Source organism: Filicampus tigris, chromosome 12, assembly GCF_054856515.1.
Source record: "Filicampus tigris isolate MCC_2025a chromosome 12, RoL_Ftig_1.0, whole genome shotgun sequence".
NCBI lineage: Eukaryota > Metazoa > Chordata > Actinopteri > Syngnathiformes > Syngnathidae > Filicampus > Filicampus tigris.
Window position 1 is genome coordinate 6666724 of NC_141228.1, and position 23341 is coordinate 6690064.

At 40.5% G+C, this 23341-nt stretch overlaps 2 protein-coding genes across 3 annotated transcripts in view; both read right to left on the reverse strand.

Moving 5' to 3' along the window:
- Positions 1 to 525: 525 nt before the first annotated feature.
- ctdspl3 (CTD (carboxy-terminal domain, RNA polymerase II, polypeptide A) small phosphatase like 3) lies at positions 526 to 10629 on the reverse strand. Its single transcript, XM_086048089.1, has 11 exons — positions 10354 to 10629; positions 7939 to 8044; positions 7706 to 7867; positions 6932 to 7040; positions 6749 to 6860; positions 5538 to 5624; positions 3622 to 3684; positions 2646 to 2725; positions 2440 to 2566; positions 2255 to 2350; positions 526 to 2023 (listed from the first exon to the last, which is right to left on the reverse strand). Exons 1-11 carry the CDS (start codon positions 10489 to 10491, stop codon positions 1958 to 1960), a joined length of 1146 nt encoding a protein of 381 aa, XP_085904215.1. The 5' UTR covers positions 10492 to 10629; the 3' UTR covers positions 526 to 1957.
- A 5969-nt stretch (positions 10630 to 16598) lies between these two features.
- arid3a (AT-rich interactive domain 3A) overlaps positions 16599 to 23341 on the reverse strand; it is a 53055-nt gene continuing 46312 nt past the window's right edge. For both annotated transcript variants that reach the window (XM_086048365.1, XM_086048364.1), the window contains exons 8-9: positions 20043 to 20132; positions 16599 to 17972 (exon numbers count right to left, since the gene is read on the reverse strand). In XM_086048365.1, coding sequence (XP_085904491.1) covers positions 17830 to 17972; positions 20043 to 20132 — 233 coding nt within the window. In that variant the 3' untranslated portion in view covers positions 16599 to 17829. The remainder of the gene's footprint in view (positions 17973 to 20042; positions 20133 to 23341) is intronic.

Consider the following 23341-nt stretch of genomic DNA (forward strand, 5'->3'; position numbering starts at 1 on the left):
TTAGAACCTTGCATTCTGAAAGTGTTCTTTGTTCTTCTATAGCTGCGTTCACTGTACGGTGTTTAAATGTAAAATAGTCAGCAGCAGGCTTTGTGCTTTATACAGTAATCAATTCAGAAAGTGTAATGCAACAATTAAGCAGCAGTCACACTAAAACTTATCTTTTCATATTGAAGCACCAAGCCGTACAGTAGAGGAGCAGCATAAAATGTATCGACGCAGTAAGTTTGAGGCTAACACCCAGTGACTGAAAACCATTGCACTCTTGCTTGAATTCAGCTGGGAACACTTTAAGCTAACCAGCAAACCTTAATGAGGAAAAGAACATGATGCATAGCTAGATTACAACAGTGCAGTTTAACTATCTGCTCTACTAATCTTTTCCACGAGCTGCTCCGTTACCTCTTTCCTGCTGCACGGGAAGTGATGACTTATTTTTACAGACTGGTTTTGTTTTGTTTTGAGAGCACCAGAGACACGCAGCTGAAAACCCAGCTGAGAAGTCCAAAAGACAGAGACGTGCCATCAGCCTGCAAACAATTTATGACTTAGGTGTCGCATTTGAGGCTCTGAGGGGTGATGGGAGATGAGACTTCAAGCAAATGTATCACTGCTGTTAGTTTAAGTGTTGTTGTTAAATGCCACAAATATTTCACAATCACACAAGAGGCCAAATAAAACAAAATATAAATAAATCCTTATTTTCCCACTATTAGGTTAGCTTTATTGCATTAAACGTGTATCTAAAATAAAATGGATTTAGCAAAACAATCAATAAATAATTATATACAATGAATTTCACGTTTCATCTCTGCTTCTACTGGAATGGAATTTTCTAGTGGAATGATTCAACTGGAATATGGTGCTAAACAGAGCTGGGCAGTCCGTCCCTGGGCCGGACCGGTCGGACCCTCCGGCCTGGCCGGATGCCTATTTTTGGGGCGGAGGGGTGGGGGGTGACGAATTAAAAAAAAAAAAAAAAAAAAAAAAAATGGCTGGAGTAAGCATGGCCGGAAGTTGATTTTAGTCCGGCCCACTAATCGGCCCTCATTCGTGTGACGTGCTCGCGAGGCGGCCAAAAATCATCTCAGCCTACTCTGTGAAAGGCTTCTTTTTAGGCTTCTTTCTACTCCCGCATCTGCGCGAGCGACAACTGCTGTTATAGGGACTGTGGTATTGACGCCCCCCGACTTGTTTCAAAACAATCTGTGTCCACGAGTATACTCAGACGCTAGCACAACAAGGTGGAGTTCATGCACTTTTTCTGGCGTTCCCTACTTCCGGAAATACGCCATAGCAAACCTGCATTGTATAGTGGTTTGCTGTCACGCTTTTATTTTGAAGGCCGGGAAGGTGGGGAAGTGTGCAAAATAAATAAGTAACTTGACCGCGACTTCTGGCCGTCTGTTGGACCCAAATAATTACACAATTCGACAAATCCAAACCCGGGGCTCGCAATGCAAGTAAGCAGGCAGTTGGGTAAGTACTACCGGCGCATTTGAAGTGTGTCCACAGCGGGTTCGAATAGTAAATTAGCCAGCTACTAATGATCTTTAAAAAGCCTCTGCCGTTAGCGTCCCTCCCGCAGTGACGTCAATCACGGACGCTTTTTTTTTTTTTTTTTTTTTTTTTTTTTTTGGTCGGGGCGCGGAATGGGGCGGGGGCCGACAATGTTTATGAATATGGCCGGAGGGTCGCGGCCGGACCGGCAAAAAATGGTCAAGTGCCCAGCTCTGGTGCGAAACAAGGAGCAGCATGACTGAAATATGGATCCTTAAAAGAGATCAGGGAAAGACAAGGCAGGCATGTCCATCACCACGCAGCAGGTGGCATGTTAGCTAACCGCACTGATTTCTGCTTTCAATGCTAAAGCAACAAGAATGCAAACAGGCTGTGAGGGTCAAGTAGGGAAGTTGATGTGGTGGTTTGTGTAGTAGGTGGGTGGGGGGTGGTCATGTCAATCCTCTGACAGCAGTCGGTGGAAGTGATCCTTCCTCCTCTTCAGCACCTCTCGAAAATCCTCCTGAAAGATCACAGGCGATTATATGACAGTGGAAGTAGAAAGGCTGCTGCTAGAGATAACCTGCTGTTGTAATTCAAAACTGACTGGAGGAAAGAACAATACCTCGGGTGTTGTCAGGATTTATGTCAACAAAAAAAAAATTATGCATATGTACAGATGGTGTCTGACTGACTGTAAAAGATGCAAACAAACTAGCAGCAAATATGCGGAGTGAACATAAAACAGACGAACCGCTGCAGACAGTTTCTCCATGTAGGGGATGAGCTTCTGGAGTTCTCGGTCATCTGACTCACCAGACCAACTCTTGATGGGAAGAGTGTTCATCAACTGCAAAATTCAAATGGCATCTCAAGTTGAGTGAAAACATACACCAAGCAACATGGTGGACAATGTCAGGTCTACTGTGCAATACTGACATGGTAGGGGTAAGTATGAGGTGCGTTGTCCAGAACCACAGTCTTGGTCAAATCTCTTCCCAGGATGCTGAGATCTTTAATGTAGTGCCCGAGGACACAGGCACACTCATCTTGATAGAGACGGTGGCTGCAAGGACGATCGGCGGAGAAACTGAGTGAGTGCTCATTTATTCCATACAATATGCAAAGTGAAAGCAAAGCCTTACCGAAAGAGCTTCCTTTGCGGGTCCAGGACGTCCAGAATCTTCTCAGCGTACTCTCTCTTTGCACAGGTGTAAACAAAGAGCTGCAACATATGATCAGAACTTAAGAAACACTACAATAACAGACATTTACTTGTTCCGATTATAGCATGTGTGAGCTAGGGCTCCCCCTACAGTTTCAAAAGTGTCATCTCAGAAGTTATAAGAGTCAAACCAAGGGAAGGTTATGGTTACACTAGAAATGTCTTAAGAGACAACGGCTGAGATTTTGTAGTTGGAGAAAATAACTGCAAACGGAGCAATGACAGAGCTAAACATCATGCCAGGTCTCCAAGGCTGGATTTACACTGTACATCCAAGTGCCCAACTGCGACTATCTGATATCTTTTGGCCACCCATTTCCATGCACACTTCAAGTGCACACATTCGATATGGCTGTGTTTACAGCAATTTAAACCTATGAAACATCCTGTATTCGCAGACACCCAAGTTGCATGTAAGTAACTCCGAACGCAGCAACACCAAGCAGTGAAAATACGGAAGTAAACAATAAAACGAACGAAGATGTAGAAATGTGCAAGAAAGTCCATGCAATGTTGTAAAAAGAAGCTGTGTGGGTGACCTGATAAGATGTGATCTGTTGCTGGTTATCAACAAAGGGGCTGTGCCCGACCTCCTCCCTATTTCAGTCTTTTCTAAATTAAAAATAGTGCTTCACTTGCATCTTCAATTGAAACAGTAAAGCTTAGTAAACTTGGGGGCTTGTGTGAAAGCCACATGTCTAAGCTCTCAAATTTGGGGGGGAATTATGTTTCTATCTTCTACAGGGGCTGAGAAATTATTTTGTAGGTGGTGAAAATGTTAGGTTTTCAAGAGTGACTCGTAGGTTTTAGAGATGCCTCACAAGGGGCTTCAGGTTTTAATGGGTTAATGTTTTGACTTCAAATAATGGGAAACTGTATGGGAGACAGACACATACCTCATACACTTTTGCCACAGACTGCAGGAACTCCTTCACATAAGGTCGTAGGATCATGTAAACCTGTTAGTAACATACAAGAAAGCCTTTAGTGTCACGAGTCAAGGCAGACATATTTACACCCACAGTTAAAGGAGCCATTTTACTTAACCCATTAAGGCCTAAAGCGCCTTTCTCAACAGCTCCCCAAAACCTAACGTCACCTTTGGAATTACCCTTGAAAACCTGAAGTTCTCCCACAAATTCAACACTTACAAAATGATTAATATCTCAGCCCCTGTAGCAGGCAGAAACATAATTCCAAAAGAATTAAAGAGCTTATACGTGTGGCTTTCACACAAGCCAATGAGTTTATTAAGCTTTACTGTTTCAATTGAAGCACTTTTTTTTATTTTAAAAAAAATCGAGTGGTAATTACCATGCTGTGTTCTGTTACAAAGACGTTCAAATCGTCGTTGTCTCCGATCATATATCTTAACCATGAATCACGTTTGGATGGTTTCATGGCTTTAAAGTCCGCAAACGTATCTGCTACAGGGGCTGAGATATTAATCATTTTGTAGGTGGCGAAAATGTCAGGTTTTCAAAGGTGACTCCAAAGATGACTGTAGGTTTTAGAGCGATGTCTCACTAAGGGCTTTAGGCTTTAGTGGGTTAAGTGGCACGCCTCCTGCATGTGTGAGGAAGCTTCAAGCAGCGCCGGCGTCTTCTCTGCTCCTCGTACACACATATGCACTCAAAGCAACGTCAATTAAATGAACATATTTGCTTGCTTGACCCTAACGGTGCAAATGTATTGTCAATACCAACAATGGATGACATGAAATGCGGTCAAGAATATGTATGGCATGTAATGTAATGTAAGAATATGTATGGCATGTAAAAAGCTTATAGTGAATAAATTAGTGGTGTTAAACGATTAAACTCTTTTAATTAATTAATCGCAAAAATTTCCATGATTAATCGCGATTAATGATATTTGTCAATTACAAATTTTTACAAAGCTTGGTAAAATTTGGGAATTAATATGAAAAAATAAATAAATAAAAGTACGTATATTTTGATCCTAAGAAGGTTCTAATAGCTTTTTTCTTTTCCTTGGGTAAGATGCTTTTCCTGTAAAATACTATTGAAAGATACACCAAAGACGTACAACTAATATGGTATTTGAATTTGGCTTTGCGAAGTGCGCAAATTATTTTGGATTTCTCCAATGAGCCGTCGACCAACTTTTTAAAGTAAAACTACGTAAAAGTCCGTCTTTGTGACAGTGACTCTCCTCTAAGTTTGGCTGCAAAGTGAGCAGATGAAGGAAGTTAATAAAACTGAGTTCATTTTTTTTTTAATGTGTTATAAAATATAAATTAATCTCCACAGCTAACGTTTCAACTTTGACAGCCCTATAATAAATATATATACATGTACATTCATGGACATTTATACATTATGGTTGTATAAAACTATAAACGTGGCCATTGACCTCATTTTTTTTTTTTTAAGTCGTTTTTAAAATCAGAATTGGCTAATTCTGTGTCCAAAAAGTACAGAGGCCATATAGCTGCATATCTGGCCATCAAAATGTTCATAACCGGCTCAATACTGTACTGCATTACAGTAGATGTCACATTAATGGCTCTATAAACCTCTGTGCACATTTTCTGCTAGTAACGTTTAAACTAGTTTTCTTAAAGTTTAATTTACATGTAGTCTATAAATAATTAAGTGTAGAAAGACACAGTGTAATACATTTATCTCACTCCCCAAATTTAACAAATAAATTTTGCTGCTTTTGCTAATTTTCGATTTTCGACGAGGCACCGTTTCTGTACCAGTATCAAGGTATTTTATGCAGGTATAGTATTGTAGTCAAAATTTTGGTATCGTGACAACACTACATACAACAATAAGATAACAACCTTATACTGATGGTCCTGAAAAGCTGTGTGGAAGGTGTATTCAGCATTGTCAATCATATTCAGAGATCCGAACATCAATGTTTCTTCCTGAAAACACAAAGATTACACATTGGATTGGGTTCTGAGGGAATGAAGGATGCAGACAAATGCAAAAATAAAGTTTTAAAAATCTGCATTTTTAATGCCATTTCAAGAAAAAAAAACAATGCCATTTTCTAGCTACATTTCTTTTTTTTTGCACTGATATTCAAATGAATTTGATGTCCCAATTTTGCCGAAAGCATCTTGCTAGTCAGGACATCTGTAGCCAGAGGCTGAGCTACATAGTGCTTATGTTACGTTCAAACCAAACGCGGATCATGCGCTTCTGGCGGCGCGTTCGTATTGGAGTGAATGCAGTTCGTGCGGGCGGGCGCGGTTGCGCGCCGGGCGGTGTGAATGATGCGTTTGGAGCGGTGGGACGCAGAGTGAAGCACCGAAAATCCGTCCATTCGCCGCGTATTAAATCAAGTCAACTTTTCTCGCCACCCCGCCTCGCAGCAGCCAATCAGCATCGGGATACTGCGGCAGCCAATCAGCATCGGGGATACTGCGGCAGCCAATCAGCATCGGGGATACTGCGTCACACACAGCCAGATGACGTCCTGTTCACTCGGTGGCTTTTTTTTTTTTTTTTTACAGTTCTTAAACTTTACCAAGACAGCAATATTGTTAGCATTAGCATAGTGTGTCGGCCATTTGATTATGATGTTGAAAAATGCTGTCGTAGTCTACTACCAAGCGAAGCCCTTCCCCTCTACGCTGTGAGCGAATGAGCGGCTGCAGCATTTCAGGTTTCAAATTTCCCGCGGTCAAACGCGAGCGAATCAAGCGACTCGGAACGCTTCATTCACGTTTGGTGTGAACGTAGCATCAGTGAGTAGCTATGTGACTAGAGCTTCCTGTCTCTTACTCCATATCGGAAGACATCTTGGTATCAAGGCATACTGAATGCATCCACTGTTATAACGCCAGACAGTTGTCCCCAGCCACTTGCAAGGAACTTGGTACCAAGCTGAAAGTCCACATATTGACTGACATTAATATTGAAAATTAAGGCCATCTTGAATGTTCATATCCAGAAATGGCCCTGCCCTAATTTAGGCCAAAGCAAAATGAGGTTGCTGGACTAGCAGACTAGCAAGAGTGCCTCAGAGGTGAATGAAACTCACCAAGTCCACCACAAGCGTGGCCTCTGGGGTGCTCCTGGTCTTAGGGGGGATGTCAGGAAGTCTGGGCTGGGAATACTGGGACTGTGATGGCAGGTTCTTGATGAAAGTGAAGCTGAGGACAAAAATAGATGAATAAATACATGGAGGGTCTAAAAATGTAAACAGGCAGAAAGTAGCACTTACGGGTTGAAGATGTGGTCATCCTCATCTCCCACTAGGAGATCAATGGAGCCATAACCAAACACTCCTTGTTCAGGGCTCATCAACACATTGTTTGTTGGACTCTTGAAATCTGGATTAAAAAAAAAATAATAATAATAGTAAAGACTAATTATTTTCTCACTTAATAGTAGTTATGATTTCAAACACATTAAATGACAGTTAATTTAATAGACCAGTAAACAACAATTGTCAAGTGCAGGTAAAGGAATTTATGCAACATCAAATGGAGGCTCACATAATGAGTCTCACGATTTGGCCTTTACATACATGGCGGGCAAAGAAAGGTTGTACCTGCGTATTGCCACTCATTAGTTCGGGTGTGTCAGAATTGGACTTACCCTCAGGGGGTCAGTTTTAAACAGATTTTTCTGCGCCATATCTCCAACCAAACAACTATGTAAATGGCCAATATTGAAAAAGTACCCTCATCAAATTCGATGCACAAGGGCCACATGTGGCCGACCTCATCATTTTATTGGGTAATTAAATATTGTTCAACCCCCACAAAAAAAAAAAAATCTTGATCATGTCATAAGCTTCACTCCAATATAAAACTTTTTACAGGAGTGGCGAAGTGGGACAGATTCATTCTTGACCTTGACATGTGTTCCATTTGATGCACTGGTAGAAGGAGCTGACCACATGCCACCAGGAAGACTCTGTGGCCTGATAATGAGCCTTGAGTTGAGGTTGGCAAGACAGTTTAGGGAACCAAAAACAGGGGCTTCTACTTACTCTCTTTGCTGGGTGTGAGGAATCGAACAATCGGGGTGTAGATCTTCCTAGACGCTGAATTGTGAGGAGATGCAGTGTCCATCTCAGACAGTACGTGCTCATTATTCAATATGGACCTGGGGGGTGTCTTGAAGGCGGAATCTTGAAGACCAGTGTCTTCAACTTAGATGCAGAAAGCTCAATGTATTATTTTACAAGAAGATTTTTATTTTATTTTATTTTTTTTTAATCACCTGTCTCTTTGTCAACCGCAGCAATGGCTCGCTTTCTCGGTCGCCCGTAGGGCAGCAGGCGCCTCATCATCGTTGGGACATCTTCAGCATCAGACGTCACTTCGACCTTCAAAATAAGAGGTTCTAGTTGACCACTAGCAGCTTCATTACATTTCATAAAAAGCTTAAGAATTTTTAAGTCATCTATTCAATGCCATTTTGGAGCAGTGTGGATTGATCTTGAGACCTTTTTTCTCATTAAGAAACTTCTGCAATTTCTGCACAACAGTCAAGTCAGCGGTTTTTCCGGTGATTCTGAAGCCTACTAAGACAGACTGAGACTATTTAAAGGCTGAGGGAAAACCTTGCATGTGACACAGGGAGCCTCCAATGTTGAATTCAAGATATTCTAATTTTGTGAAAAACTGGACTGTTATTCTTAAGTCTTTCTGCCATAATCAGCTAAATTTAAACAAGCAAAAGCTTGAAATATATCACAGTGTATGGTGAACTAATATTCCAATTTTCACTTTTTGCAATAAATTATTGAAATATATGGACTTTTGTCTCGATATCCTCATTTTTTTGCCACCAATCTGGAGACACTGACAAGAAGTTTGAATGGATCACGCTCCAGCAACGCACCAAGTCCTTAAACCAACAGTGCTGCTCAGTTTCTGGTCTCGCGACTGTCATGTCTAAAGGCCTAGATAGACCAAAAAGACGCTGGCCAACAGTGACAGACGCTTACCCAGTGTGCGCAACGACAGACAGCGACACTGACCATTAAAGTACCTTCTGCGCATGCATACGATGTAATACCCTTCCATACCATCGGTGGCGGTAGTCACCATTTCTCATGGTTAGAAAAATACAACCGGAAAACTGTTGGTGGGGGGCGGATTATAAAAACGTAAACAATGCATTCAGCTATATTCTTCCCTGACGATGAACTCCCATGCGAAGTAACCCTTCATGTTCTTGACACGGTATTGTAAAATACTTACATTGTCAACCCTCGCTCTTGTACTTGTAAGGAGATCAAGGCAGCGAAGGCGTGCTCACTGTTTTTCCACTTTTGTCATTTCCCGTTGGTGCTCCGAGCGCTGATTTGCTAGCTAACAGCCAATCAGAGTGACCAAATGTCACGACTGCAGACGCCGATTCAACATATGTACACGCCCCAAGACGCTTACAGATGGGTTATGACACTCCGAACGGATTAATGACATTTCCATTCATTTCAGTGCAGACAGATGATGTGAGATGCGAGTGTTTTGAATTATGCACAGGTCATGGAATATATCAAACTTGTACTGTACTGTATTAATATTTTTATAGCATACAGTAATTCACACTGTTCAGTCTGTTACTGTCACAATTGTTAAAACTTTTGGCGTACCATTCCACCACTATCGATAACATATTTTGGGTGCTTTCACCATTATAACTGTGGCCCATTATGAAAACAAGTTTGACACCCTGAAGACAGTACATATTCCACAAGACTAACATTCCTTTGACTTTTGTATTTTTCCAAAGAAGCAACCGAAAGCTTGAGCTGTTGCCCCACGCAAACTAGTGGAGCAACTAACTTAGTCCCTGTAAAGTGTTTGCCCCACTTTAAACATATAATCTGTTACAAGTAAACACTGTTATGGCGACAGCTTGACTCGGTTTATTTCAAAGGTTTCAGACTGTTCGTCATAGTTTAATGTACTGAACCGATTTGGTACGATTTGAGTTAGCGCGCATCACATTTTTTTGTGTGACAGGACGTTGCACAGGCGCAATTGCGGCTTTCACCTTGAGTGACCCCAACATTGTGTATGAATAAAATATGACTGCCACATGCCTCAACTTTGCAGTGTGTGTGGCGCTGCATTCATGTTGACCCACTTAGTGGTCTCCTCTCATGTGGAGCTGGCCCATTTAAATCTGCCCCAGTCTGCACGACATGGTGCTCAACTAATCCTCGCATTACTATCAACAGGACGACAACACAACAACACCCATCGAAAAGGACATTTTAATTTAAATGCACAAAGTATCGTGTTAACAAAAATAAAAAGGGGATATTACTGCAAATAAATAACCAGGGCGCATAATTAAAACAAGGATAATGCATTGGAGCTTGAGGTGTGCAAATGTTTAAATCGCCACCTCACGTGGAGGTTTTTCAGTGGTTTCTGATTAACCAATGAATCAATCAATCAACGAGGCAGCTGTACAGTAAAGGCCAAATATCGAGGTAACTTCGCAGACGGGCTGCTTTGACTCCCATCTTGAGACCACAACATTCGAATGCTAGCTATTAGCTAGCTAGCACGGCTAGTTCGGTGGAGCCAAGTTGTAATTGAAGGCCCGACCGTTGCTTAAATTAAGGGTGAATCTTACGTCGTCGTCGTCGATGAGAGACTAATAATAGTTTGTTACCTTGTCTTGTAATGGACTTTCTGGTACCGCTGTACGAGTTCGTCTCGGTGTCGGTGTGGTTTTGTTGCCTGACGGCTGACGGGTTTTCCTCGGAGTCTCCGTGTAGGGTGTCAAGGTTCTCTGTGACCGGAGTCTCATTTTAATTTGACCTTACACGTAAAGTTACTTTGTACGAAATGTATCACGCATAACTGTTAGACTTCCTGCTCAATGTTTTGCTACATTGACCATAGGCTTGCGTTTCGACGAGTTCCTTTAGCTCCGCCTTTGCAATCCGCGCTTAGTCTCGAATGGTGCGCTCCTTTGTGTCAGTTTAAATATGCTGGAGTGCGATTGGTTCACTGCTACTGTCACGATCACTGGGCGGTGCTTGAGATAAACCCAAATCTTGGCTCTAGTGCGGCCATTCATGATCGAGACATTTGAGGCGGTCTCAACGCAACAGTACACATCGTTGCTGTCCTGTGAAAAACACTTGTGTCCAATTTTGGGAAAAATATATAATTTTCACATTAATGCGATGTCTGTAACGCGGAAACACCATTCACGTAAAAAAACGAAAACTAAATGATTTTCACATTAATGTGATGTCTGTAACGCGGAAACACCATTCACGTAAAAATAAGAACATTTAAAAAATGGACATAAGTGGTTTTCATAGGACAGCAACGACATACGTCATATGGCTAGGTTTAAAGTGGAGAGAATAATTGCACACAATATCGCACTCAAATACAAGCACTGGGCCAGATAAAAAATACACATAACACAACACACTTGAATGAACTCAAGGAATATTTTATGTGGTCAGAATGTAAGTACAGTTTGTAAAATGCGGTCACTACAAACTAACAGGGCTTGTAAAGCGAAGCAATAGAAAGGGTATTATATTAGCGCAGTTTCTTCTTCTGACCAGCAGGGGGCCACATTTTTAAAAGAAAGAAAACGTTTCCGTGGGCCGGGACGTCGGACTGGTGCTTAGTGCTTACCGTCATCTGATTTATACAGTCGCAAGGTTGTGAGTTCGAATCACGGCTCAGCTCCTTCCGTGTGCAGTTTGCATGTTCGCCACGTGCTTGCTCTATTCCTCCCACATTCTATCATGTCACGTTAATCTAATTGAAGACTGTCTAATTGTCCATACCACTGCACGTGTTAATGTGATTGGGAATGGTTTGTCTTTATGTCTTGCGTTTTTGACTGGCGACAAGTTCAGAGTACACCCTTGCTCACTCGTTGCCCCAATGAAGACACATTACAGAAAACGGAGAGATGAAATCACAGTTCGTTGCCATATTTGTGCTGTCCCTACTAACTTGTCCTGAAAGATTTAAGAATAATTGCTTGAATTAGCTTTTTTTTTTTTTTTTTTTTAACAGAGGAAGGTACTGATTCGACCCCTTTACTTAAATAGACTTAAAAAATACACAATCAGAAATGTAAATACAAAGTAAAAGCAAAAAACGTTTGTAAAAAATAGACGCCATTAATGTAAAAACATATTTTTAACTGTCAGCTGAGATATGTGTACTAAAAATGCTAAATTAGCTCATAAGTGAAAACCAGAAGCCGGTGGGTTTTAGTCAGCTCTTTCACAACGGATCATTCCTGTAGCTGCCATTTCTCTTAAATCAGGCCATGGATGGGGAATATCTTGCTTTTCTTAATCTGTTGCGTTATTAGTAATTGCTGCCTGGCTCACATTGTCACTCCCGTCTGAGGTTCTTTCCACTTTAGTAGTCTCCACACTTAAAATACAATGTATATTTTGCATATTCTATGTAGTGAATGTGAAAAACTGTAGTTTGTAATTGTTTAAGAGGATCATAGGGTCACTTGGTTTATATTCTCTTTTCATTTTTACTAATATCAGAGCCTAGAGTTACATTAAAATAAAAAACAAAACGCCTTATGCAATGGTGACATTTAAGAAAGTTGATATTTTATTAATTTCAGATTCAAATTTAAAGTATTCACACAAACACATTGAGTAAATAGGCAAGAATAACTCTTCACCATTCAAAACAGAGAGAGAAAAAAATGTTGCATTGCCTTCCCACTTCACGGTTACCAAAGTTAATAGGAACCATCCCATTCATTAAAATCATGTACAAAGTACGTAGCCTATAGATAAAGAAGGAATAATAAGCACATATCGAGTGAACATACTGAAGACTACTTGTGGTGCTAACAGTGGTACTATATAAGCAGTACTGTTGAGCCGTGGGATCGCTGCTGTTGCATCAGCAGTAGTTGGGCTGTAACATGCCCTCTCTGTGTACCCACTAAACTGGAACTTGACACCCAACTGGGATGAATGCATCCAACTGGAGGTAGAGGTAGATTTTCCTGAGAAGTTTTAAGAGACAAGACACAACGCCTCGTTTCCTGAAGTTCTGAAGTTAGCTGAAGACGTGAAGCACACAAGCTTCCCTAAAATAGTCACATTATTATTATCCTCATCATGCTAATTTTTAAGGTAATAAATCTGCTCTAAAATGTAATCTCTGTGTGCTGGTTTGTGACAGCATAAAAAAAAGCAAAGAAATAGCAAAAACAAACGTACACGATATAATTCATAGCTCTAAAAAGCCATATTTGAGAAATATTCTACTCCACAAATTTTAGTAATACATGTTAATTCATACAATTGTCACAGCAGAAGGCATCTTGTTACTTTGTCATCATCCTTATCTGCAGTCCACCTTATCCGCGGCGGAGGCAGCGGTGATGTTCCAGAAGCATTCAGACCCATACAAGTGGTGGTGAATGGTCCATGAAGGGATTGACAGCAGCAATATTTCAAGTTCTTTAAGTATGATATTTTTATACACAGCGAGCATGTGGATAAAGTGAAATTGTGCACCTACACAAAAGTGTAGATGCACTAAAGACTGCTTTCAATCCAAATGAACTGCATTAATAACAAGAGAAAAAGAAAAAAAAAAAAAGAATATCATTTTTTTGCAGAGTTAAGACTTTTTCCAGAAATGTTCCATTTTACATGGAGGATCCTGCCTGACAAGAGCTACGGGAAAAGCAAGAATGAAGTGTGACAATTTAAGAGTCAATCTTAACACATGAGATCCACACTAAAATGCTGGTTCCAAAGTGTTTGAATTCAAACAAAGAAAACACTGTAAATATATTCAACCACTTTGAAGGTTCAACTTCAAAAACCTTTCTGCAATGGGGAGCTCTTGCCACAGCCTTCCTTTACATAAGGCAATGGCTACAAATCAAGAAAGTCCCAATTAGCTGATATCTGATTGTCTGTGGTCATTACTGGAGGGCTAACTTAATCAATATCATCATCCGGGGTTTTTTTTTTTTTCCCCAGCGTGTCGGTCATTGAGGTAGAAAGGTGTCAAAACAGTGGCTGAAGGGATGTTCAAGAATGTATGGAGGTATACAGTGTCATCACAATATCTCCTGATTGTCACCGGCACACACTAAAAAACAAAAACAAAAAAAAACACGGCAACCTCTCGTTGAGATGCAGTTGTCTGGGAAGGGCAGAGAAAGACAGCAACTGTTCAAATGCAAATATCTCACAGAGCTGGTCGAACAAACACCGATCTATACAGGAGGGAAGAAGGGATGTGGGGGGTTGGGGCAGGTGCTTGAATGTTGCCTAAGGGGGCAAAAGGTCAGGGAGACAAATGTGCAGGGGAAAAAAAAGACACAATGTTGAATCTTTAGCTGGGGATTGATTGAATTTTGTTTTCTACAGCATCCCTCCCCCAAACAGATGCTTTTTACTAGAGCGCCTTGATTTGATTGTCAGCTCTTTTACAGCATCTCTGACATCCGCTACTTAAGACGAAAACGAAAGCATTTCCCAATGTAATATAAAGTACTTCTTCACAATGTCATATACAGAACCTACAGCAATAGTTTACACGACATAAGAAAAGCCGCGTAGGGTATTCATAGTTAGTCCCCAATCTAATATGGAAGTTTGTTATAAAAACAACATTTGGGTCTTTGTATACATGTTAGCACAGCTTCAGAGTGCATCTGTGCTATTGTCCACAGTTAGAAGGCACTATCTGTCCTTGTTACATCACCTTCACACAATCTACTCTGAGAATCTGATCTTGAAGCCGCCACCATCATACAAAGTCATCTCTTCGTGAATACTATTCAAAACATTAAAAGACAAGAGGGTGGGTGTTTCGTCTTCCGACCACACCATTGAACCGCGGGGTATCATCCACACTTGATGTCACAATGAAGCCTGCTGTGTACCGGTAGTATTACAACCCTACAAGTGAGGCTGGTAATACAAGTATATTTGTATACTACTGTTAAATGTAACAGTAGTACCGACTGACAAGACATAAAATGCTGCTGATCATATGATTTTAACCCAACTTCAGTTTTTGAAGGTACCATACGTAGGTAAGAAAAGAAAAAGTTTCCACATGCCTCACTTTCTTCTTGGTGGTGTTATAAACCCCCAAAACAGTTTCCAGTTAACACTTGGAACACACTTGGGTGATGGTATTCAATCAGTTGCTGACGTGTAGTAGCAGGTGGTACCTCATGAAATGTGACGCTTCAAAAGACAATATATGACCTACTACTAGGACACCAAGGAGCAACTGTGCTTAATGCCACTCTTGCTCACATCTGGTTTGGCAATAACTAGCCACAGCGCCCACTTGTGGAAAAGGGGCAAAGCTCTCTTATTAGCCGATGAAGGAGTATTATGGCAACACTCAAAAGGAAAAACCTTTACAAAATTGTAAAGTTCCAAGAATAATGTTGGAATATTACAAAAGAAAAGTTATGATATTAAATAAAATAGCACATAAGGAAATGTAACAGTCTGAAAAATAGTGTAAGTTCCATCCATTTTTTTAACAGCACTTGTCCTTATTAGGGTTGCATAAGATCTTAAGCTTATCCCAGATTTATGTCAAGCGTACGTTTTGTCGTATTTGGCGAGGGGTGGTACACCCTGGACTGCTCGCACATGTAGACAAACAATCATCCACACTCAAATCAACACCTAGGGATGATTAAGAGTCTACATTCAACCTAACAATTATGTTTTTGGAATGTGAATGCACCGAGAAAACTCAGGCAAGCACAGGGAGAACATGCAACCTGCACACAGGGACTGAGCAGAGGTTCGAAGCAGAACCTCTCAAAAGTTTTTTTGGGCATACTTTGATATTATTCTCGTAATTGTATGACCTTATTCTCTCACATTACAGTATTCTTTTCCCCCCCTCTTCAGTAGGTCCATAATACTCCTGTGTAAATTCCATTTTGTCTTCAAAAATAGTACAACTGGGGAAGCGAGATTCAACAATCACAGTGTGAGCAGCACAGCGTTCTCTCAGACATGTTTGTGTAGCAGCTGGTGGTGACCCCTCTGATCAAAGCCACAGCGGCTGGTAATATTTGCGCAGAACAGTAAAAAGTGACAACTGGCCATCTCATACTGTTAAAGAGGAAGTCAACCCCAAAAGTTTCTGTTCTCTGCAGGCCCGCTAGTAAAAACATGGCATTCGGATTAATATTGCGTTTGAGAAATACGAGTTAAGCAGTAAAATCCACCCGTTTTCCTTCATCTCAGGGGGCGGTCATTTTGCCACTTGCTGTCGACTGAAAATGACATCACAGTTGCTCAGGGCTCGGATAACGACCAATCACGGCTCAGCTTCAGAAAACAGGTGAGCTGTGATTGGTCGTTACCTGAGCCCTGAGCAGTTGTGATGTCATTTTCAGTCGACAGAAGTGACAAAATGGCCACGCCCTGAGATGGCTAAAAACAGGTGGATTTGCTGCTTAACTCATGTTCCACAAATGCAGTATTAATCAGAATGCCATGTTTAGACTAGTGAAGGCGCATAGAACATATTATTGCCCATAAACGTTTGGAGTTGACTTCCACTTTAAAGGCCTCAGCAAAAAAATCCTATAAGCAAAGCATGGTTCATGCCCTGTCATCAGCAGGAATGAATGAGGTTATTTGGCATAGTGAGGTCTGGGTTGACAATCACTGCAGAGGGAACAAAAAATTTGATGATTGATTTCGGAATCTGAGGATGACCTGGTCCTCCAAATAGCAGGTAAGAAGCACTTAGATGAGAAGCACAAAGTCATGCTTAAAGCGCACAAAAAATTACAAATATATATATATATATATATATATATATATATATATATATATATATATATATATATATATATATATATATATATATATATATATATATATATGACATCTATGCCACAAAAACACAACAAGAAAGCGCCAGATAAAGTTGAACTATATTAGGTCCTCTGAGACGCAGCTAGCGCCTCCTGACACCTGAATGTCCAAGTGAGCGTCTTCACGACAACAAGGATTAAGTGGACAAACAGGTCCTGTGCATTCCTGAAAGGAAATCCGTTTTCCTTCAGGCTTTATCCACAAATACAGGCATGCATCTGACCTCAAGACAATCACTTCACGAGAAAACCAAACTAAGGACAGGAAATAAAGTTACAAACTGATCTTTCTGAAGAGACGCTGAAAGCGTTGCGAAGAAGTATGTGGACACCTGAGAGCAATCCGAGTATCGTTCACGTGAAGTTTGCAAGAACATCATGTAGACGCCATCAAGGCCAAAGCATACTGAAGCGCAGCAAAAGCTGGATCTTACTCTGTGAGAATGGCTAAGCTTGATGAACTAGTAAGGAACTGACCTTGCGACGGGGAAAAGAAAACAATGTATGAATTCAGCAGGTACGTTGAGCTATCACCTCATCTGGTCACCAAATATATTCAAAAAGACTGCTCGACAACGGCTGCTGTGTTAATAAGGTATCTGGTTTCCACACAAGTAGGTCACAGTGGTGCATTGCTACACACCCTGAAGAAGCGCCATATACTTTTAAAGCTTTTCTGATTAAAAATAGAAGATATTTTGTACTCTTTTCTTTCGATAGAATTCTAAATATATAAATGTTTTCTTGCAGTGATAGTATGTATTGATAAAAATTTAAATGATAAAACACTATAATGAAAGTAAAAACAACAACAAACAAGTAAAAGGTCAAATAAAAAGAATCTCTCCCCTCGAGGATGAAACATTACTGTCAGTCAGTAGCTGTGTTTGTAAGTGTAAACAGTGCATTACCCCTTCCTGATTATGAACTTCTCTTTTGTTCTTCCATAAGATGTACATGTATGTAGAAATAAATAATTCACAGGTTGTACATACATTTTTGTTTAACATATACTGGCTCTCCATTGGAATATTTTCCTCCAAAATCATTGTGGCTATGAAGAACAAAAGAGGTGAGTTGATGACATAACCTGAGAGTGTGTTTCAAGTGATTGCGCTAAGTTTGTGTCTTTGTGTATGCTTTCTTTTTGGCGTAGACTATATAGAAAATGAGGTTGTTGTTTTCATTTTGGCTTTATGTAGCTTGAGTTAAAAAAAAATAATAATAAAGGGAAAGGCTGGGGCTTTGTTAAGACACTGGGTTGCTGGAGGTTGAGGTAGGTGTGGTCTGCTGCTGCAGATGATGAGGAGAGACACGGCTGCCGACAGGCTTGCTGGAGAGGGAGGCCCCCGATGGGGCTGACCCAGCTGCTGCCTGAGCAAAAAGGACACCTGCAAAGCAAAGAGAAAAGTGAATTCCAGGGAACAAAATAAGCCCTTTTCTTCCACACAAAAAGATTTATGGCATTTTACATTGCGCCCTACTTGCCAGGTACCGCTTTAAAGGAGATTAGCTCAAATGCTAAATCATATATGTGCGTTAAGAAATAACAAATAAGGTAGAAAAAGACGCCTTTACTTTGACAAAAAGCAAGTCAGTGTGATTATTATGGGTCCGTGGGTTACGATGGAGTTCCGTTCCTATTGTGGCGACATAACCCAAATTTGTATTCAATTCTAAACCTACTCTTACACAGTCAAAAAGTTATAACTACAACAATTCTGGAAGAATATTTTTTTATGAGCCTGCTAACTGTTTGTGAAGGAGGTATTGCAAGGTCGGCTTGCACTCAATATTAAATGGTGCGGACTGCATTTCGTCAGGGGAAAAAAATGGCATAGTGATGAATAGATATTTTGTAGTTAGGAGCAACATTAAGAGCATAAGGCTGCTTAGCTTCACTTAGCACTTCCACTATTTAGCAAACAGTTAATGGCAGTATATTCTCTGCAGCATGTCCATAATTCCAGTAATTATTTGTAAACCTCTAAACATAAAACAATCAAATAACAAACAGTAAGCACGGCCGTAACTGACTGTGCCTTTTTGTGGTGCCTGATTCTTATGCTACTGCAAATACTAGTTTTTTGCTTGTTGTATGTCAAGTGCATCGTAAACTGAGGATCTCTCGTACTCTGAGTCAAGTATTCCATGTAATACTATTATACATCAAATATTGAAATAGGTCTTGCATAAAAACATAGAATTATCCATTCCTCAACTAATTTGAAAGCAATCAATGAAAAAGGGACACTGCATTGATTAGGTTCACACGCAGAAGAAGAGACGACGTCACACCCGACGTTGTGTTTGCGGAAGTAAATGTGGTCCAGCGTGTCGGGGCATTTATACAGTCAAGCGATAAGGTAGCAGGTAGAAATAAATACAGTATTTGGGGAAAATCACGAGGCGACGCTTTAACATCTGATTTCATGGAGACATCACTAACGATGACGTCACGTCTTAACCGTGCGTAAAAAATGAATCTATCTGAGCCGTGGCTGAATTACTACAATCGCCATAAATGTCCACTTTATGCTTCATGTTTCAAGGTGGATTAAATTAATGTAAAATATAAAGTCAATAGTGTTACTCAAAACAACTTTGTAGATTCGATCCCCTGCTGCCGGCAGTTTCCCTCTTCCTGCGCGGAGCACATTTTGGGCTCCGGATGACGTCAATGTCGGATATATGCGACTTGGCCGTAAAAGATTGAGAAGAACGCATTGTAAAAGATCGAATACGTATCCGATCTAGGACCACATATGAAAGTGACCCAGGTCGCATTTGAAAAAAATCGGAATTGAGCCGTTCAGACTGTCATAAAAAAATTAGATACAGGTCGCATATGGGCAAAAAAATCCAATCTGGTTCGCATTTGCCCGCGGTGTGAACCCATCTTTAGATTACGTATTTAGTAATAGTTATGATGTGTACTTTTGTTGTTGTAGTTTCAGATCTTAAAGTGGAAATCAACCCAAACATATTTTTATTCAAGCATATGTTAATTGCAAGCCCACTAGTTGAAACAAGGCATTCTGATAAATATTGCGGAATTTGTGGATTTTGGAAGAGTTAGTCCACTCATTTTTAGCCATCTATGGGGGCAGCCATTTTGTCACATCACAACTACCCAGGCCTCAGGTAACGACCAATCAAGGCTCAGCTTTAGAAAACAGGCAAGCTGTGATTGGTCGTTCCCTCAGCCCTGGGTAGTTGTGATGTCATTTTCAGATGACAGAAATGACAAAATGGCCGCCCGCTGAGATGGCTAAAAACGGGTGGATTTTGCTGCTTATCTCATATTGCACATACGCACTATTAATCAGAATGCCGTGTTTCAACGAGTGGGCCTGCTGGGAACATAGTCTTGAAAAAAATATGTTTTGGTTGATTTCCACTTTATATGAGAAAAGCAGCAGTATACTAAACTTTGAGTGGAGAATGATGCAGCAACTCACCAGTGTACATGACTCCATTGAGCTCGACTGACATGCTTATGCTGTTTGTGCCATTGGTAGTGAGGTTCATGGCAGAGTCCTGCCTGCCATCTAAGCACCAACAACAAAATAGGGAAGTTGTATTAGCAAAATCAATGCACTTAGGTCAATTGTAAAATGTGTCAAGTGTCATCTTCCAAACCGCTTATCCTGTACAGGGTCGCGGGGTTGTGCTGGAGCCTATCTCAGCTGAGTATGGGCGAAAGGCGGACTACACCCTGAACTTGTCACCAGCCAGTCGCAGGGCACACACACAGACACTGAGTGGGAACCGATCCCACGCTGCCCGCACACAACTCAGGCGTGTGTACCACTACACTATCAGTGACCCCTCAATTTTAAAATGTCTTTGTGTTTTCAATGTTGACAGACAAAACCAAAAGTCGGCAAGTAGCACTATTGGCTCTCACGGTTGCAACTATGGGTATACAGTAAGTATTCTATAGTAAGGAATCATATTTGTATTGTCCAATCTTTCCTCATAATGGAATTTCCTTATGTGGGAAACGACTACGGAACATGTCCTGTATGAACGTGCAAGTATGTTCACAAAATACATGTGTAACAGGTTAACAACACAAGCAATATAAAGCAAAAAAAAAAAATGTCCCCCAAATTTTTATTAAATAAAATCTGCACTATAAAGTACAGGTATATGAAGAAAATACAGTACAGTATAACAAACATAGTCCAAATACTGTTGACAAAAATACTGTACTGTACTTAACTACAGTAAACTGTACTGTATTTTAATGTTGATTTTTCTCAGACTTAGGAAAAAATGAGTCTATTTTGAGTTGTTGTCTTAGCTTCATTCTTTGCTGTATGAACATTTTTGCGTATCACACAGTTTTGTTGCTAATTGCAAATAACTGTCCCGTTAATCATCACTGATGTCTGGTGATTCTTGTGCATGCAAAAGGACACATTTATTTACGCCACTGTACTTCGTCCATCGAGCAGCAAACAATTTCCTCTGAGCAGGCAAACTGCCGGAATCGTACTGAGCCAGAATCGATTCCTTGTTTTTTTAAAGTCTCGTAGATTTGAGTTTTTCAGACTCCAAGTGTCTCCTGGATGTTTTTTACTTTGTGTCCAGCTTCGCTTAATTGGATGCATTTCACTTTCTCTTCCACGGTCATTACCGTTCTTCTTCGTTTGGATGTCATGATCTACAGCGAAAATGTAAATGAATACGCTTTAAATCTTTTGCAATTTCAGTAAAACGCATGCCAAAGAAGTAACTTACATGTCGCCGTTTTGGATCCGATGATGGCGGAGCAAAGTTTTTCCGTAGTATCGAGCGGGAACTGTTTTGAGTTTGCGCTACTGCGGGCTTCGCTATGGATTTCGGATACAGCCCCGGAACTTTCGTTGTAAGGAATTGATCGTTAATGTAATATAGTAGTACAAATTCAATGCATCCGTTTTTTTTTTCAGAGTGAGGGAATTTCCGTTCGATCCGACGATTGCGGAGCGGTCAAAGTTTTTCCGTAGCATAGAGCTGGGACTGCTTGAGCTTGCGCTACTGCGTCCGGATACCGGAACTTCCGTTGTAAGGAATCGATCGCTAATGTAATATAGGAGTAGAAAATTTAATGCATAGGTTTTTCTTCCAGGTGAGGGAATTTCCGTTTGACAGAGGTCCGTAGGTGGGAATACTTACTGTATACTCTATTTGTGGATCTAAAAAAAATAAAAGTTTTTCCAAATTGTGAAATCTATACCGAGACAGACATCTGCAGACATGAAACCAACATCAAGGGGACTAAACTATTTGCTAGCACGGAGGGAACTCCCCCCCACAGACACGCGTGGTTGTCTGTTTGCCTGCATGTTCGTTACTGTTAGACACTAAACAGGTCAACATATAGGTCCACTAGCTCACCTACAGGTGTTGAGGTTTGTGGTAACATGCCAAGTATGTGTTTACACATCAGACACCAACTGAAATCGACCAAAGAGTATGTGGAAAGCATGACACAAAATTCTGAGGTAAAACAGCAAAAACCCCACAGCTCAAGGAAGAAAAGAAATGCTAATGTGTTGCACCACAAATACACCAGTAAATTCTGGTACTTTTGCTGTTTTTATTGTGACTTGATTTTATAGTGTATGACTTTAGGAATACATTTAATACAAAGTAGTTAGAGGTGGGCGGCACGGTGGGCGACTGGCTAGCACGTCCGCCTCACAGTTCGAAGGTCGTGGGTTCGATCCCGGCTCCGGCCTCCCTACGTGGAGTCTGCATGTTCCCCGTGCTTGAGTGGGTTTTCTCTGGTACTCTGGTTTCCTCCCACATTCCAAAAACATGCATGGTAAGTTGATTGGACTGTCTAAATTGCCCCTAGGTGTGATTGTGAGTGCGGATGTTTGTTTGTCTCTGTGTGCCCTGCGATCGGCTGGCAACCAATTCAGGGTGTCCTCCGCCTACTGCCCGAAGACAGCTGGGATAGGCTCCAGCACGCCCGCGACCCTTGTGGGGATTAGCGGTATAGATGATGGATGAATGGATGGATAGTTAGAGGTGTCAAAATGAATTGATTAATCGACAACTAATCGATTACTCTAGTCAACCAATTTTTACTCAACTTTTCAATCAGAGATGCAAGTAAACTTTTATTGATGAACGTTTTACGCTGAATCCGAATCTGCCCATGTTTTTTTTCTCTACCATATCAGATTTTCCTAATAATAATAATGATAACTTTGTAATAAGAATAATAACAACATAATATGTGATATATTTAGCAATATTTATGAATTAGGAGTTTGGCAACAGGTGGGATTTTTTTCCTGAAATGTTATAGCTTTATTTTACAAAGCATAGTGAAATCTGGATTGCACAAGCTTTTATAGGTCAAACTTCAATCAAAACATAAAAATATCTAAAAAAAAAAAAAAAATCTGGTGGGCTCGAAAAAAGAAAAGACATTTTTTTTTTTTAAATTGGAGTCAAAAATAAGTTTAGGGACACATAAAGCTATCTCTGTTTAAAATTTGTTATCAAATTACCGGTAATCACCAACTACTGTATTTTAATAAACAAGTAATCTTTTAGAGCCATTGTTTAACTTAAAACAGTTTGAATCACCTGAGTTCAGCTCTACAGTGATTATTTTCTGATTTCTGTAGTCCTTCAAGAAAGCAGACTGATTAACTTTTGTTTCATCAAAATAGGAAATTCGCAAACATCGGCTCTTACTTCGAGTTACAACTAAAACAATGACCAAATCAGTAACTGAATCAGTTTTAAAAAG